General features: G+C 45.0%; 1 protein-coding gene across 4 annotated transcripts in view; it reads right to left on the bottom strand.

Annotated features, from left to right (window-relative positions):
* Positions 1–1,042: 1,042 nt before the first annotated feature.
* LOC311110383 (chromodomain-helicase-DNA-binding protein 4-like) overlaps positions 1,043–15,138 on the bottom strand; it is a 29,468-nt gene continuing 15,372 nt past the window's right edge. The window contains exons 16-42 of one of the 4 annotated variants that reach the window (XM_084153003.1): positions 14,905–15,042; positions 14,516–14,637; positions 14,112–14,285; positions 13,693–13,834; positions 13,333–13,464; positions 13,024–13,141; positions 9,189–9,313; positions 8,812–8,904; positions 8,436–8,589; positions 8,255–8,278; positions 7,757–7,932; positions 7,369–7,558; positions 6,106–6,195; positions 5,911–6,002; positions 5,620–5,753; positions 5,347–5,491; positions 5,023–5,191; positions 4,760–4,819; positions 4,435–4,541; positions 3,960–4,209; positions 3,794–3,847; positions 3,471–3,680; positions 3,173–3,281; positions 2,513–2,645; positions 2,131–2,326; positions 1,411–1,580; positions 1,043–1,313 (exon numbers count right to left, since the gene is read on the bottom strand). In XM_084153003.1, the coding sequence (XP_084009129.1) occupies positions 1,299–1,313; positions 1,411–1,580; positions 2,131–2,326; positions 2,513–2,645; positions 3,173–3,281; positions 3,471–3,680; positions 3,794–3,847; positions 3,960–4,209; positions 4,435–4,541; positions 4,760–4,819; positions 5,023–5,191; positions 5,347–5,491; positions 5,620–5,753; positions 5,911–6,002; positions 6,106–6,195; positions 7,369–7,558; positions 7,757–7,932; positions 8,255–8,278; positions 8,436–8,589; positions 8,812–8,904; positions 9,189–9,313; positions 13,024–13,141; positions 13,333–13,464; positions 13,693–13,834; positions 14,112–14,285; positions 14,516–14,637; positions 14,905–15,042 (3,522 nt within the window). In that variant the 3' untranslated portion in view covers positions 1,043–1,298. The remainder of the gene's footprint in view (positions 1,314–1,410; positions 1,581–2,130; positions 2,327–2,512; positions 2,646–3,172; positions 3,282–3,470; positions 3,681–3,793; positions 3,848–3,959; positions 4,210–4,434; positions 4,542–4,759; positions 4,820–5,022; positions 5,192–5,346; positions 5,492–5,619; positions 5,754–5,910; positions 6,003–6,105; positions 6,196–7,368; positions 7,559–7,756; positions 7,933–8,254; positions 8,279–8,435; positions 8,590–8,811; positions 8,905–9,188; positions 9,314–13,023; positions 13,142–13,332; positions 13,465–13,692; positions 13,835–14,111; positions 14,286–14,515; positions 14,638–14,904; positions 15,043–15,138) is intronic. The other 3 variants (XM_084153004.1, XM_084153005.1, XM_084153006.1) reach the window with 3 other exon arrangements.

Below are 15,138 nucleotides of genomic sequence, written 5' to 3'. Positions count from 1 at the left end.
TCCGAAATTTCGCTGTAGTGTTCTGTCTATAACTTTGTTCCAACGTCTGACGAATCTGTTCGTTTGACCATATGGCGATAAGCGCTTTTGCCTCCTCCCGGGACCATGTCCCTCCGAAATCATCTGCCAATGCCATTGTCGGTAATGTTGCTCTGGATTTGTTGATAGTAAGTTCCATAGCTTTCGCCGCACAAACACAAAGTTATCGACCGCTACTTCCGTTGAGACGTAATGTGATAACGTCATCCAATTGAATTATGGTCGCGTTCCAGGTCGTCTTCTTTGCAGTTGTGCTGTGCGTCAGAATATTGCCATCAAAATAGTGTTCTTTATACTCCCTCTATTTAAACAATGTCTGTGCAACACTAGACATTTTGAAGAGATTCTGTGTGCCTCCACCGGGTTCATGGGAATTTGATTTTACCTGGTAATAATTGATGTCATTTGAGACTTCATCCAAAGCAATTAACATCAGTGAGTGCATACAATTTCATATGGCTGGCCCCAGTGGGAATCGAACACACACAACACTGGCATTGTTGCCACCAAGCTCCTATCTGAGCCACACAGTACCACTAAGGTCTGGGCATTTCCTTTATCATATAAAAGGGCCCTACACAGCCTACGCCAGGGTTCCCCAACTGGTGGCCCTGTGTAGCTCAGCTGGTAGAACATGGCGCTTGCAACGCCAGGGTTGTGTGTTCGTTTCCCACGGGGGGCCAGTATGAAAAAATGTATGCACTCACTAACTGTCAGTCTGGATAAGAGTGTCTGCTAAATTACTAAAATGTTATTACAAGTCTTGGGTGGGTTACATAAAAGCACAGTATTTCCTAATCATCAATCTGTCTGTTACTTCAATGTCTAAATGAATTATCTTGACTGGAACAAAAAGAGGTAAAAACTAATATTCAGTCACTTATGTGATTAGATAGATCCTCCCTGTTCTGTATATTTTCATAGCCTTGCATATACACCATTGAATCATATTCCCTCCAAACCCCCCCCCCCCCCCCCCATCGCATGATAAAAACAAACAAAATCCTTTATTACATTTTTATTTAGGTCCCAAAAAAACCATCATAATAACATTATAACAATAATATTAATAAAGTCAAAACAAAAGGTAAAAATAAAATAGCTATTATTTCCACAGTGTCCAGGAGTCAGCCTGTAGGAACGCTGCAAGTCCATATTATATAAAGGGCCGTGGTTTCAAGCTTGGGCGCATCCTCTTCTGCTGTGCCGATCAGGAATGTAGAGGTGGTGGGGTTCAAGGGTGCCAAGCCTAAGCCAGGCTACTGTTGTGACAGCTGTAGAAGAAAGAACGCAACAACCCCATTACAAAACATGACAAGACTCGTATACAAAACATTAACACACACACTCCTCTTTGGGGTGGGTGCTTACCTGCGGTTGTTGAGGCTGTGGTTCGGGGCCTCTGCTGGCCAGGCGGCTCAGGATGTTCCTCTCGGACATCTGGAGTCTCACTGCGACTGGGGGTATCCGGGCGATGGTTGCCGGGAGACGGGTCACGTCTGCCTTCATGTCACTGAGCAGCTCCTCCAGCTGTTTCAGCACTGAGAGGGAAAGCGAGAGAGAGAATGAGAACCTGGAAGTGCTTGCCAACTTACACACACAAAAATAAATATATAAAAAGGGCCATGATTCCAAGCTTGGGCGCATCATCTTCTGCTGTGCCGAACAGGAATGTAGAGGTTTATAGAATGTAGAATGTTTATAGATTAACTGTAATATCTGGTGGTGGCCCACGGAATTGCAGGACTGATTATGGCAAGTTTATATTTGGTTAACTAGCTAGCTAGTAATATGATTTGAATGACGCAGCATATTCATTATTATTAACTTTACAAATCGTCAACTAAGCCTTAAGGTACTTTAGGTTAGGTTGAGAAATGTATTATGGTCTGTTTTATGTCAGCAAAGAGACTATTCTTCCTATTCCTTTGCACAGGGTCATGTTCAGTAGGCACAAAACAGTCAGACACAAAGTGAAATGGGGAGGTACCATAGGAACCATTTTAATTTTCCGTTGCCAACATTATTCTACAGTGTGCCCTAAATGAACTCGACCCATGCGTACTAGGCGAGTGCTGGCTGGCTAGCTACCTTTGTGCAGGACGGCGTTGGCGGGCTTGTTCCCCGACATGGATTCCTTGCTGAGGTGTTGGTGGGACTCGGCCAGACATTCCACCTCGCTGAAGCGCGTGTTGAGGGCCATGGAGGGGTGGGAAGGGTCCTCCGACATGTTGAGGTAGGCCGCCCGGCGAAGCTGCTCTTCGATCACCAGAGCCTGCTCCAGCAGCTAGGGGGAGGAAGGACGAGAGGAGATGGGGAAGCAGAGGGGTGGATAAGAATACATCAATTCAAATGCATGGCGTGTACATGGAGCACAACAAACCTGTATGCGATAAGAGTGAAAATGAGAACTGCTGACAAACATAAGAAGGGTTGGCTCATAAATGATAATCGTTAATAAAGGCCTTTATACCTTGAACCTCCTGGCCAGAAACTTGTTTTTTATCTCCAGGAAGTTGCCTCGGTTCATCTCAGCCTTGAAGGGCTCGTTGAGGATGGCGTACTTCACGTCGTTCTGGATGTCCTGCCAGCGCGCGTAGCCGTGTCTAGGGGTCGCCAGAGTCAAGGGAAAAACAAAACAGACTGGCCCCACTGTTTGCGGTATGACCAATATTGGCCTAATGTATGTGACCATTGACCAATACTTGAAGCTGGTCATAGTTAATAGATATGTTGAGATGGTACTTTTTGCTGCTACAGGCAGTCCACCGTGGAGCCAATTTTACATTTACATTTAAGTCATTTAGCAGACGCTCTTATCCAGAGCGACTTACAGTTAGCACATACATTATTTTATCGAACCCACAACCGTGGCGTTGCAAACGCCATGCTCTACCAACTGAGCTACATCCCCTGCCGGCCATTCCCTCCCCTACCCTGGACGACGCTGGGCCAATTGTGCGCCGCCCCATGGGTCTAATTTTCCAATGAGTGTTGCACCGGTTACATTTTGAAGAGAAAGATTTGACAGTAAATCACTGAGTTCTGTCATTTGGAGAGTGCTGCACTAATGTTTGTTTGCAAAGACCCACAGTGGGCAGCATAGTTTGTCAACACTGGTATAAAAGGATACTGTATGATGCCAGCCAGCAGCCAGTAGTCGTGGCGACGGTGCCAGATCTCATTGGTCTTCTTGGTGACGGTGGCGGCTCTCTCCTCGTTCTGCCATAAGGAGTGCAGCTCTGTAGGGGGGAGAACAGTGATTCCCTGAAGTAACAATTGAGACTTGAACTTGATACCATTGTAAATGCAGTTTAGTCCAAGAGTAGTGCTTAACATGTGTATGAAACCAACCGAAACTCAATTGAGACAGAGTTGAGATCTGTGCATGTGTGCGTATTCTTTCCCTCGTGACACTCCAGTCCTCTTACCTGTGAATCCTCCATCGGCGATGTTGAACATGAACCTTGTCTTGGCTTTCTTCTTCTCCTCACTGACTCCGGCCGCCGCGCCCTCCTTCACACTGTCCCCGTTCTGCAGCTTGGCCGGCTCCTCCGCCTTCACGCCATCCTTCACACTGTCCCCGTTCTGCAGCTTGGCCAGCTCCTCCGCCTTCACGCCCTCCTTCACCTCCTTTTGTTCTGCAGACAGAATCAGATAGAAAATGGGGTGAAGCAGAAACGTCAACCAACGCAAGGCACAGGACCGACAGTAGGGTAAAATGAGCGAGAGAGGAAATGGAGAGAGGAGCTACCTTTCTTTTCCTCTGAGGCAGGAGTGGTGTCCATCTTTTCAGTCTTCTCTTTTGCTGCAAATCCAGGAGGATGGAGAGAAAGAGGGGGAGACATTAGCAAACGAGTGTATAATAGAAAAGGTACTATGGAAAAATTGTACTGAAGCATATTTTATTAGGACATCACCTTTGGCCTCGGAGTCTTCAGATTTGACCTCCGACACGTCCATCTTGGCCTCTGCTGCTGGAGACTTGGTCTCCTCTCCTCCCCTCTCCTCTCCTCCCTCAGCACTCCTCTCTGCAGTCTCGTCATCCTTCTCCTTTCCCGCCTCTCCATTGGTAGGCTCTTCTGTTTCCATGGGCTCTTCTTCCTCTGTTTCCTTCCCTTTCTGTTCAGGGGAAGGAGTCTTCTCATCTTTATCAGGGATCGGAATTATCTGTAAGAGAGGAACATTTATTACAACCAGAAGCACAGAACACACAGACGTTTTAAAAAACTTACTAAACTAACCCTAAGCATTCTGGATAAGGAGTTCAATCTCAAACTTCACAACAATGATATACCGTGGTATCAATACCCCATGTACAAGTATGATACATTGGTTGGCTTTGGTTAGCCATTGCCCTATTCTAGTCTATTGACCAAGTGTATCATTCTTTACCTCTGGGTCTTCCGTCTTTCCGGACTCCTCCTTCTCCACCTCTCCGTCTTTCTTCTCCTCTTTCTCGCCGTCCTTCACAGCGTCTTCAGTCTTCGACGGATCGTCTGCTAAACCAACAGAACATCATATTTTATCCAATTTCCACATCGCTAAGCATTCATTGACAGTTCCACATTTTACACACTAAACACTCTTATTCTATTGTGGTTTCACTAAAACCAACATAGCAGCAGCAGTGCTTGAGTCAGTGTTTGACCCTGCATGTCAAGAGTCCTGGAACAGTGAGAGGGTGTGGAGGTAGACGGGGGGGACAGAGTTGGTTTACCTGGGGCGGGCGTGTTGGGTTGCGTGTCTGCGGGTGTGCCAGTGGAGGGAGTTTTGGGGGCTGGGGAGGGCGAGCACACAGAGGGGAACAGGGGTTAAAAGCATTACCGCAGCAGAGGGTCTACACTCTGCGAGACACGGTACGTACTTGCAGAGATTGGGGTTACAGGCCAATACAGCAGGGAAAGACGGATTAGCCATAGGAAATGCAGAAAGAGCAGGGATCAGGGAGAGGGGCGTGAAAGAGTATGTAGCGGTCTGTACCTGTGGCGGGCGTGTTGGGCTGTGTGTCTGCAGGCGTGCCTATAGAGGGCGTCTTCCCTGGGGAGTCGGGGTGGGCTCCAGCTGCAGCGGCTGCAGCTTTTTTACTCTCCTCCAGCTCCATCATCCAGGGCATGGACCACTGGCCGTTGACGTGCTCAAACTCCTGGACCTGGTCGAAAACATGGTCAGAACGCAGTCAGGACAGATAATGACACACAGGGTCATACGTCATCATAAGACCAGTAACACCGTTACACTTTCACTTAAAAGTATGACAGTTGAATTGAATTCCTCCAACTACCCCAAACAGGAACTGGGCTTTACCTTCTTGCGGATCAGTGACATCACACCGATGCGGGTGAGTACGTGTTGCCGCGACAACCCTTCACGGGGGACGCCGTCGGCGAAGGTCTCGGCCCCGTCGGCGCCGGGCTCACACAGGTGTCTCATGAAGAGCGAGACGTACGCCCTGAGAGAGACAAAGAAAGAAAGAGGAGAAAAGAGCAGTGGATCCGATGAAAAAAAAAGAGAAGAGAAATTCAACCAATATCAGGGCATTACTATTTTGATTTACACTATAACATGTTAGTTACTCACTTGAACTCTTTCTCAGATTTCCCGCGCAGGTCTCTGACCAGCCACTGGGTGGTGAAGGCGTCCTGGGGCGGCATCCCATAACGCATCACTGCATTCAGGAAGGCCTTCCTCTGGCGAACGTTGAAGCCCAACACCTGAACACCAGAGAGGCAGGGTTAGTGTTGAGTTAACAGGTAGTCTACAGATTGACCCCCAACCATCAGTAGATAAGCTAAATTGCAAACACATTCAGAATCATGCAGAGCATTGGTTCAGAGTGCAGTGATCGATGGACATTGATTGACAGCTGACCTCGATGTTGCCTCCCACTCTGGCCAGCAGGGGGGGCAGTGGCTTGTCCCTGTCGCCTCGCATACCTTTCCTGTTGGGTCTGCGAGAGTTGGCTGCACCGCCAGAAAAAAAGGAAAACATGAAAAGTTATTCTCTTAAGCTTCACAAACACACCACCGACAGAGACACCATCTGTCCACAAACACTTTCGCTTACCTTCTGCCCGCTCATCAAAGTCCTCGTCACCCTCCTCGGAGGCCACAGAGTAGTCCGAGTTGTTGTCTGATTGGTCATCCTGCCAATCTGCTTGGAGACAGAAGAGACACGGGGAGCAGTTTCAGTACACAGTCCAGAAACTTCCTTCAACTTATTAAAACAAATATTAAAAGATGAACATTCAAAAAGGGGGAGAAGATTCTACAAGGAAGTTGACTTCGAGTGAAAGGTTGACAACCAGAACCAGTACAGAGCGCTAGAAGGAAACCACCGTCACAGATATGGGGGTGATGTGTCTCAACTTGCCCACACATACACAAGCAGTGCCCGAGTGTGAATAGCTGACTCAAACCACGTGAGACATTGTTTAAGCTAGTATGTGTACAGTTAGTAGGCGAGAAGAGATGCACTGTTTCCCAACTCAAAAGAGGGAAGGGGTACAAAAAACACAAACCAAGCAAACACACAACCAGAATTTAGTCACACACGCCAACTCATTCTTCCATCTCTTGGGGTACTAGAATAAAAGAGTGTCACATTTTGTGGGGGCGGGTGCTGGCATTTTCTTCCTCTTGGTGAGGAGCCTGAGATAATGGTGGCCTTGCAATGCATTGTGGGTAGTGTTGTTCACGCCATTGCAATGCATTGTATTCAGGTATCAAAAGTTAACAAGGAAAGCGGTCTTTCCAACATAAAACTAACAAGGACTTGAACAGATATCCACTCATCATAATGTAATTCTGAATAGGTTGGATTATTATTGTTGGGAATAGAAGATCACTAACATATCTGAAGATTTACGCCGGGCTTAGTGGGTAAGAGCGTTGTGCCAGTAACCGAAAGGTTGCTGGTTCTAATCCCCGAGCCGACTAGGTGAAAAATCTGTCGATGTGCCCTTAAGTAAGGCACTTAACCCTAATTGTTCCTGTAAGTCGCTCTGGATAAGAGCGTCTGCTAAATGACTTAAATGTAAAATTTACCAGGCTTTCTGAGAATTGACACAGAGCCTTTCTGAAGAGGTAATGCAAATTAGATGAAAATTCCAATTCCCACCACAACTGTGACAGATGAAGAGGCATGCCTCATGCAGTAGGTAAGGAATAATCAAACCAGCACGAGCACCTGACACCACTCAGTTACTAAGACTTCATCGGTGACACTCACACCCAAACCTCCATGCTCCTACACATTGCATACCGCCATGCTTCTCTCACACACAGACACACACACATGTAAGTAAGTAATGGCGTTTGTTGTTGTTACCCCGTCTACTACCTCGGTCCTCCTGGGAACCGTCGTTGTAGTTGACCTGCTTGCGGATGCGCTTGCCCTTGCCCAGGTTACGGGCCAGGTCCTCCTGCTGCTGCTCATAGTGGTGCCTGAGCAGCTTCTCCCAGTAGTCTGGGTCTACACTCTCCTCCTGCTTGATGATCTCTCTCTGTACTTCCTCCTCCTGAGGGGGGCCAAGTGAGAGGGAGGGAGAGAGGTGCGAAGGTGATTCATTGATCAAGTGTGCCGGTGTCAAATGAGACATCGGTTACACACACTCACAACTTCTGGGCCACTTAGGAGTTGACCTTCTAAAAATGTAAAACGTCACTTTGGATCAAAGTGTCTGCTAAAATGGCGTATGACCAAAAAATACCCTTACCGCCTCCTCCTCGTCCTTGACCACATACTGGGCCACCTTGAAGGAGCCGAGGTACTCATTCATGCTTCCGATCTCCGGTTCCTCCGGGGTTTCGGACTCCTGGTTCCGGTCCAGCAGTCTGTCCACTGCCATGTCATCGTAGTGGATCACCTGGCTGTCCTCCTCCTTGTTCTCACCTGGGGAACATTATCATGACATTATGGACATGTTCCATCTAAACATTATCAGAACATGGTCTAAACATTATCAGAACGTGTTAAACATTTTCATAACCTTATCTTGAACAACATCTGCTCTAAACATCTTCAAATCATTATGATGTTATTAATCTCGGTTTACCCAGAATGAAAACCTTATGTAATCTGGTCAGATGCTCGATTAAGTTATGGGGGGGAAATGTTAGAAATGTTGATAATTTCACCTAATAAGTAATAAACAACAAACTATCAGCTTATTTGACTGTTCGTATCTGCTGGCCTTTGCTCGTTTTCTGTTCACCTGCAACACGCTTCCAGTAACCTGCTGTGGGCAGGTAAAAATAAAAAGAGGACATTTCATTGCTCACTTTCAAGCCAACTGAAAGGTGATTTGACAGACGAACAACCATCCACTCCACTATTCCACCTATCCAGCCATCCCCCCAGCCATCCATGTTTACAACAGCAGGAATTTTCTTTACCTTCTTTGTCCCCCTTTCCAAGCTCATCCTTGAACAGCTCCTCCGTGCCGAACTTGAGGATGTCGTCCAGCTCCTGTTTGGACATGGAGCCCGTCTTGGAGCCCAGACCAGGACGTACCACCAAGTGGGTCAACATCATCTTCTTTTTGGCAACCTGGAGAGGTAGGAAACATGGCCGTTTCAATGTCTGCATTGACTTTCTTTCTGCCCATATAGGCCAAGGAAATTAAATGAGTAGCGCTGACAGACAAGGCTCGGTTTCACACACAACATTCATTGGATCCATCAACAAGGTAGCATTTCTATGATACAGATTGTTGTGTTGCGTTGTGAAGAGGTCATTGTGATGGTGCAGGAGAGGTGACAGCCTCTTTACCTGAGTGATCCTCTCCTCCACAGAGGCCTTTGTGACGAAGCGGTAGATCATCACCTTCTTGTTCTGTCCGATACGGTGAGCTCTGCTGAACGCCTGAGTCGAGGAAGTGACAGAGACAAACTGTATGAACCTTTCATCCTTGCAACCACCTTAATAAACGTTTATATAATGGAGAACAAGGAGATGGTGAATGGCCCAATCCTAAAATCGATCCCTAAGCACTTGTTGAGATCGGATTGGATTGGACAGGTGTAAGCAATATGGTAATAGCTCCACCTTGCCCTCTGATAGGCTAGGTTCACCATATTACTTATACTAATCAAATTCTTGAAGATCATTGGGCTTGGGCCTGTGTGTGACGGTTCCAAGTGTGTTACCTGGATGTCGTTGTGAGGGTTCCAGTCGGAGTCGTAGATGATGACAGTGTCGGCGGTGGCCAGGTTGATACCCAGACCTCCAGCTCTCGTTGACAGCAGGAAGGCAAACTGCAGCGCTCCCGGAGCTTGGGAACAAACAGATCAACCACTCAGACCTATCACTATACCTATATATCAATCACTTTCTACATCAATAACTAGCTATATTTACATCAACCACTTGCTTTATCTTTATATCGTTCACTTTCCAGCGATTTTTCTGCATAGAAAATGCTTGGGTGGGCTGCTTAAGTGTTTTTTCAGGCCGCCTAAATCCAAACAGTGTAAAAAAGTAATTATAATTGTATTTTCGGGATGGAAAAACGCATTCAGTGTAAACTTTGAGCTGGAATCCTGAAATGGTGAAACAGTAATAAGTGTTCGATATTACAACAAGAAAGCAGTTACTACAAACAACGAACATGGTTTTTCTCCTCGGACATCATTGCACTCGCAATAGACGAGCACAATATGTACTGCAAAAATAAGTGTGTATGACGCTCCTCAGCTCGCCAACAATAACGGTGGTGGGGTGGCCAGTGGTGCCATATCCCCCTACTGAGAATTCCCTATTTAAACAACTAAAACCGGGTAAACTATCTAGAAAAGATAATGGACCTATATATTTTTTTACAATATAATCTTTGAGAACCACAATAAAAGCTAGACAGTCAGGGAGAATTAAACATTCCAAAAACTGCAACGAAGACGCAGAACTTCCGATGGCGCACCGTGTTATCGCTGGTTTTCTGAAAACCATATTAACTTGAGATTACATGCACCGGCGTGCTAAAACCAGCTTGATTGCAAGAACAAACCAGTGATTTAGATGACCGTACGTTGATATCAGACAGCTGCAACTTTCGTCGTCTAAATTCTCTATTACCACCCCAATGAAATAAAGACATATCAGGAGCATCGGAAACCCTAAGGCTGATGAATGTAAAATAGCTTACTATAAGAATAGGAGTAGCCTAGTAGTCCTACAGCCTATTTCATTCAAATGTTTCAGCTTAAAATGGCATTTCATTTGATTTTAAAAAAGAATACAGATTAGGCATATGGAAAAAATTAAGAGACCACTGCAAATTTTTCTTCAATCAGCATCTCTACATGTATGACCGCCATTCCATTCCAGTGTCTGTTGAATTCCAACACAGGCGCACCTCATTCTACTGAACTAGGTACTGATTAGGTGATCACCTGAACCAAATCTTATTTAACGAGGAAAAGTATAAAAAACACTACTGTGGTCATCACCATCCTCTTGCAATAGGACCAGCTGGATGGCAAAAACAGTGCTAATAGTACCTCTAAAGTAATATTAATCAAAAAAATAACTATTGACCATGCCAAAAGAGTTGAAAAGGAAAGTTTTGAGTGAGCAAAAGAAGGGTTCAATTCTGGCAGAGGGATACAGTGAGCGTCAGGTTGCTTCCATCCTTAAAATGTCAAAGACGGCGGTTCATAAGAACAAGATCAAGCAGCAGATATTGGGGACAACAAAGCTACAGACCGGCAGAGGGCGAAAAAACGACTCTCTACTGACCGGGATGACCGCCAACTCATTTGAATGTCACTCAACAACCGTAGGATGACATCAAGTGACCTACAAAAATAATGGCAAACAGCAGCTGGGGTGAAGTGCACGGCGAGGATGGTTCGAAACAGGCTCCTAGGTGCAGGGCTGAAGTCGTGCAAAGCTAGAAAAAAGCCCTTCATCAATGAGAAGCAAAGAAGAGCCAGGCTGAGGTTTGCAAAAGACCATAAGGATTGGACCGTAGAGGACTGGAGTAAGGTCATCTTCTCTGATGAGTCCAATTTTCAGCTTTGCCCAACACCTGGTCGTCTAATGGTTAGACGGAGACCTGGAGAGGCCTAAAAGCCACAGTGTCTCGCACCCACTGTGAAATTTGGTGGAGGATCGGTGATGATCTGGGCGTGCTTCAGCAAGGCTGGAATCAGGCAGATTTGTCTTTGTGAAGGACGCATGAATCAAGCCACGTACAAGGATGTCCTGGAAGAAAATGTGCTTCCTTTTGCTCTGACATTGTTCCCCAACTCTGAGGATTGGTTTTTCCAGCAGGACAATGCACCATGCCACACAGCCAGGTCAATCAAGGTGTGGATGGAGGACCACCAGATCAAGACCCTGTCATGGCCAGCCCAATCTCCAGACCTGAACCCCATTGAAAACTTCTGGAATGTGATCAAGAGGAAGATGGATGGTCACAAGCCATCAAACAAAGCAGAGCTGCTTGAATTTTTGCGCCAGGAGTGGCATAAAGTCACCCAACATCAATGTGAAAGACTGGTGGAGAGCATGCCAAGACGCATGAAAGCTGTGATTGAAAAGCAGGTTATTCCACCAAATATTGATTTCTGAACTCTTCCTAAGTTAAAACATTAGTATTATGTTGTTTAAAAATGAACATGAACTTATTTTCTTTGCATTATTCGAGGTCTGACAACACTGCATCTTTTTTGTTATATTTTTAATTGGAATTTGGGAGAAATGTCAGTTTATATAGAATAAAACAAAAAATTAAAATTTTACCCAAACACATACCTATAAATAGTAAAACCAGAGAAACTGATAATTTTGCATTGGTCTCTTATTTTTTTCTGTAGCTGTATATATATATATATATATATAAAAACTCATTTACGATTGACTTGATTTAGTTAGGCTACACATTTCAAATATGAAAAAAAAGGAATCTATTTTACACCCAATCTGATCATACCAGTCAATTTTCCTTTAAATACAGTTGTATTGGATTACATAAATTGGGGAAACTAATAAAAGAGTAGGCTACACCAACATTAGTTTTCCATTCATACAACGTGTCGGGTAAATTGCAATACTTTATTTCAGTTGTACAGAATGATTGTCAAATACATTAAAATCGCCCTTAGTCTGCTTAATAAGTAAGAATAAGTTATTCTGATGATAATACCGACCAGAGGGCGAACATACAGTATCTTGAAAGACTTTGGTTGGAAGGGGGACTACAAGTTAACCCCAACATCAGCTTTAGGGAGCATTAAAAGGTGACCAATATTGGGTGCAATTGAGATTGACATTTTAGTCATTTAGCAGATGCTCTTAACTGCATATATTTTCATACTGGTCCCTCGTGGGAATCGAACCCACAACCCTGACATTGCAAGCACCATGCTCTACCAACTGAGCTACGTGGGACCCCTGATCAGCTGTGCAGGTGATTTTAGCACATATTGACGATTTAACGAGAGATCAGCTGCCGATAATCTAGTGGCCATCCATGGTAGCAATAGGCCCTATGAATTCAGGATTATTGATTTTGTTATTATGTTTGAGCATAAGAAAACAGCATTAGCCATGGCATTGCAGAACATTAGCTTTAAAACTGCAAAACTCTTAGCGCCAAGGCAGAATGTTAAATCGCAGGAAATTAGCTTTAAAACTGAAACATTTCCATGAAGAAATGTGTAGAATTGCAGTAAATTGGCTTAAACATGCCAAACTGTATCTACAGCACCAATATAGTGGCCTCTAAAAATGTTCTTGCCCAGGAACCGGAACAAATTCAGCTGCACCGATGGGCCGACCACGCCCACCACCGAAACCACTTTTTGATTTCTACATCAATTATTATTTATATCAATCACTCTAGATAACAAACAATGATAGGATATATACACCTAATTTAGATCTAAAGACTCAACTATATAATAGTCACTCTGAAATTGTAGTATACTCATTAGTGATCTAGTAGAGTGAATGAGGAAGTCAGTGTGGGGTGAGCCTCACCATTGAATCTGTCGATGGCTTCCTGTCTCATGCCCCCGGTGATGCTTCCGTCGATACGCTCGTACTTGTAGCCCTCGTTCTCCAGGAAGTCCTCCAGCAGGTCAAGCATCTTGGTCATCTACGACAGAGGGAGTGAATGGGCGGTGAGTAAACAAATAAAGTTGATGCATGAGAGGCAAAATAATCTTCAAATCTATAACACAATCTACAAGAGTAAGCAGTGTCCATGTGAGGTTTGTGCTTTTTGTATCCAAGACCTTTGAAATGTTTGAATCCTTCTTGAATGTGTGTTTGTGTTGGTTAACTAACCTGAGAGAAGATGAGAACTCTGTGCCCTCCGTCTTTCAGCTTTCTCATCATCTTCTGCAATAGCGTCAGTTTCCCGGCAGACTTGGTGAGGGCGCTACCGTCGTACATCCCATTGGGCATCTTTGGGGCTTCCTGTATTGGGGGGGACCAATCAAGAGTAAGAGCCTCAGCTATATAGAGCCTTACAGCAAAAGACTACAAAAGTTATAATGCATATTCATGACACTGCTAGATGCAAATAGTATCTAAGACTGCATATACAAAATTAATGCCCCCCCCCCCCCCCCCCCCCCCCACCCACCCAGCCATCCCAATAGCATGGTCCATTCCCATTCAAATGTATTAGTATGTGGGTCGTACCATGGCAGCCACAGGGAAGAGGTAGGGGTGATTGCAGCACTTCTTGAGATCCATCACCACATTGAGCAGGGATACTTGGTTTCCACCACTGCGCGTGTTCAGGGCCTCAAAGTTACGGGTGAGGATAAATTTGTAGTACTTCCTAAAAAGATCAAGAAAAAGACAATAAGAAAATCCACATTTAATACCACTTCCACAGTCCAATTTTATTGTAAAGTTCTCATGAGTTGAGTAACCCAAGGGAAGATTGTGTTTAAGTAAAGTCTACGGAAGATAACTAATCATTCTAACTATATATATTTGATCACATCACCCCTTTAACCAAGTTAGACAGCACATAAAATTGGGTTGCCACTATTCAATTTACCCCTTCACCACACCATATCCCTCCCTCTATGCACTTTCCCACGCTCACTCACTTCTGCATGGGGCTGAGCTCCACCCTGACGATGAGCTCAGTCTTGGAGGGCATGTGTTTGAAGACGTCAGCCTTCAGTCTCCTGAGCATGTGGGGTCCCAGCATGTCATGCAGCTTCTTGATCTGGTCCTCTTTGGCGATGTCAGCAAACTCTTCCAGGAAACCCTCCAGGTTACTACAGAGAGAGGAAGATGCAGGAAAGTAAGTAATGGTTAACTCTATAATAACTGGTCTAAGATGAGTGGGGTGTAATACAGGTGATGTGAAGTGGTCGTTGAGATTGAGTGGGAAAGTAATGTTTGAGTAATGTGGTCAGAATGTGTGTGCACACACACACACACACACACACACACACACACACACACACACACACACACACACACACACACACACACACACACACACCTGAATCTCTCTGGCGTGAGGAAGTTGAGCAGGTGGAACAACTCTTCCAGGTTGTTCTGTAGAGGTGTACCGGTCAGTAGCAGCTTGTGCTGGAGAGGATAGTTGTTCAGCACCCTGAAGAACTGTAGGAGAGAGAAAACAGAGTGTTACTAAACTAAAAAAAGGCACACTTTTGTATTTCTCAATGGTACTTTCAGCCATACCAGTTTAGGTGAAGTTTCATTGTACAATGAGGATATCCAAATAATGAGAAATATAATTTGGGATGCCTCATTGCCCTTATTCAGGAAAAATAACAATTTGGAAGTATAAGGGAATATGTTGCACATAACAAAGAAACTACCTCCATAATGCAAGCCCTTTAAACCCTCACAACTATAATCTCTCACCTTGGACTGGTTGTTTTTGAGCCTGTGGGCCTCATCGACCACCAGACAGGCCCAGTCTATGGATCCTAGGATGGCCATGTCAATGGTGATCAACTCATAGGACGTCAGCAGCACATGGAACTTGACCGATGAGTCTTTCTACATGGCCACGACAGGGGGGAACGGTTCAAAACGTGACGCACACCAGCATATCATTGAAGGAGGGATGTTATCATGACATATTGACACAAAAAA

This window comes from Coregonus lavaretus (assembly GCF_964263955.1).
Source record: "Coregonus lavaretus genome assembly, chromosome: 3".
In the NCBI taxonomy this organism is placed as follows: Eukaryota; Metazoa; Chordata; class Actinopteri; order Salmoniformes; family Salmonidae; genus Coregonus; species Coregonus lavaretus.
The sequence above is the reverse complement of the archived record's forward strand: the minus strand, read 5'-3'. Positions and strand labels throughout refer to the sequence as shown.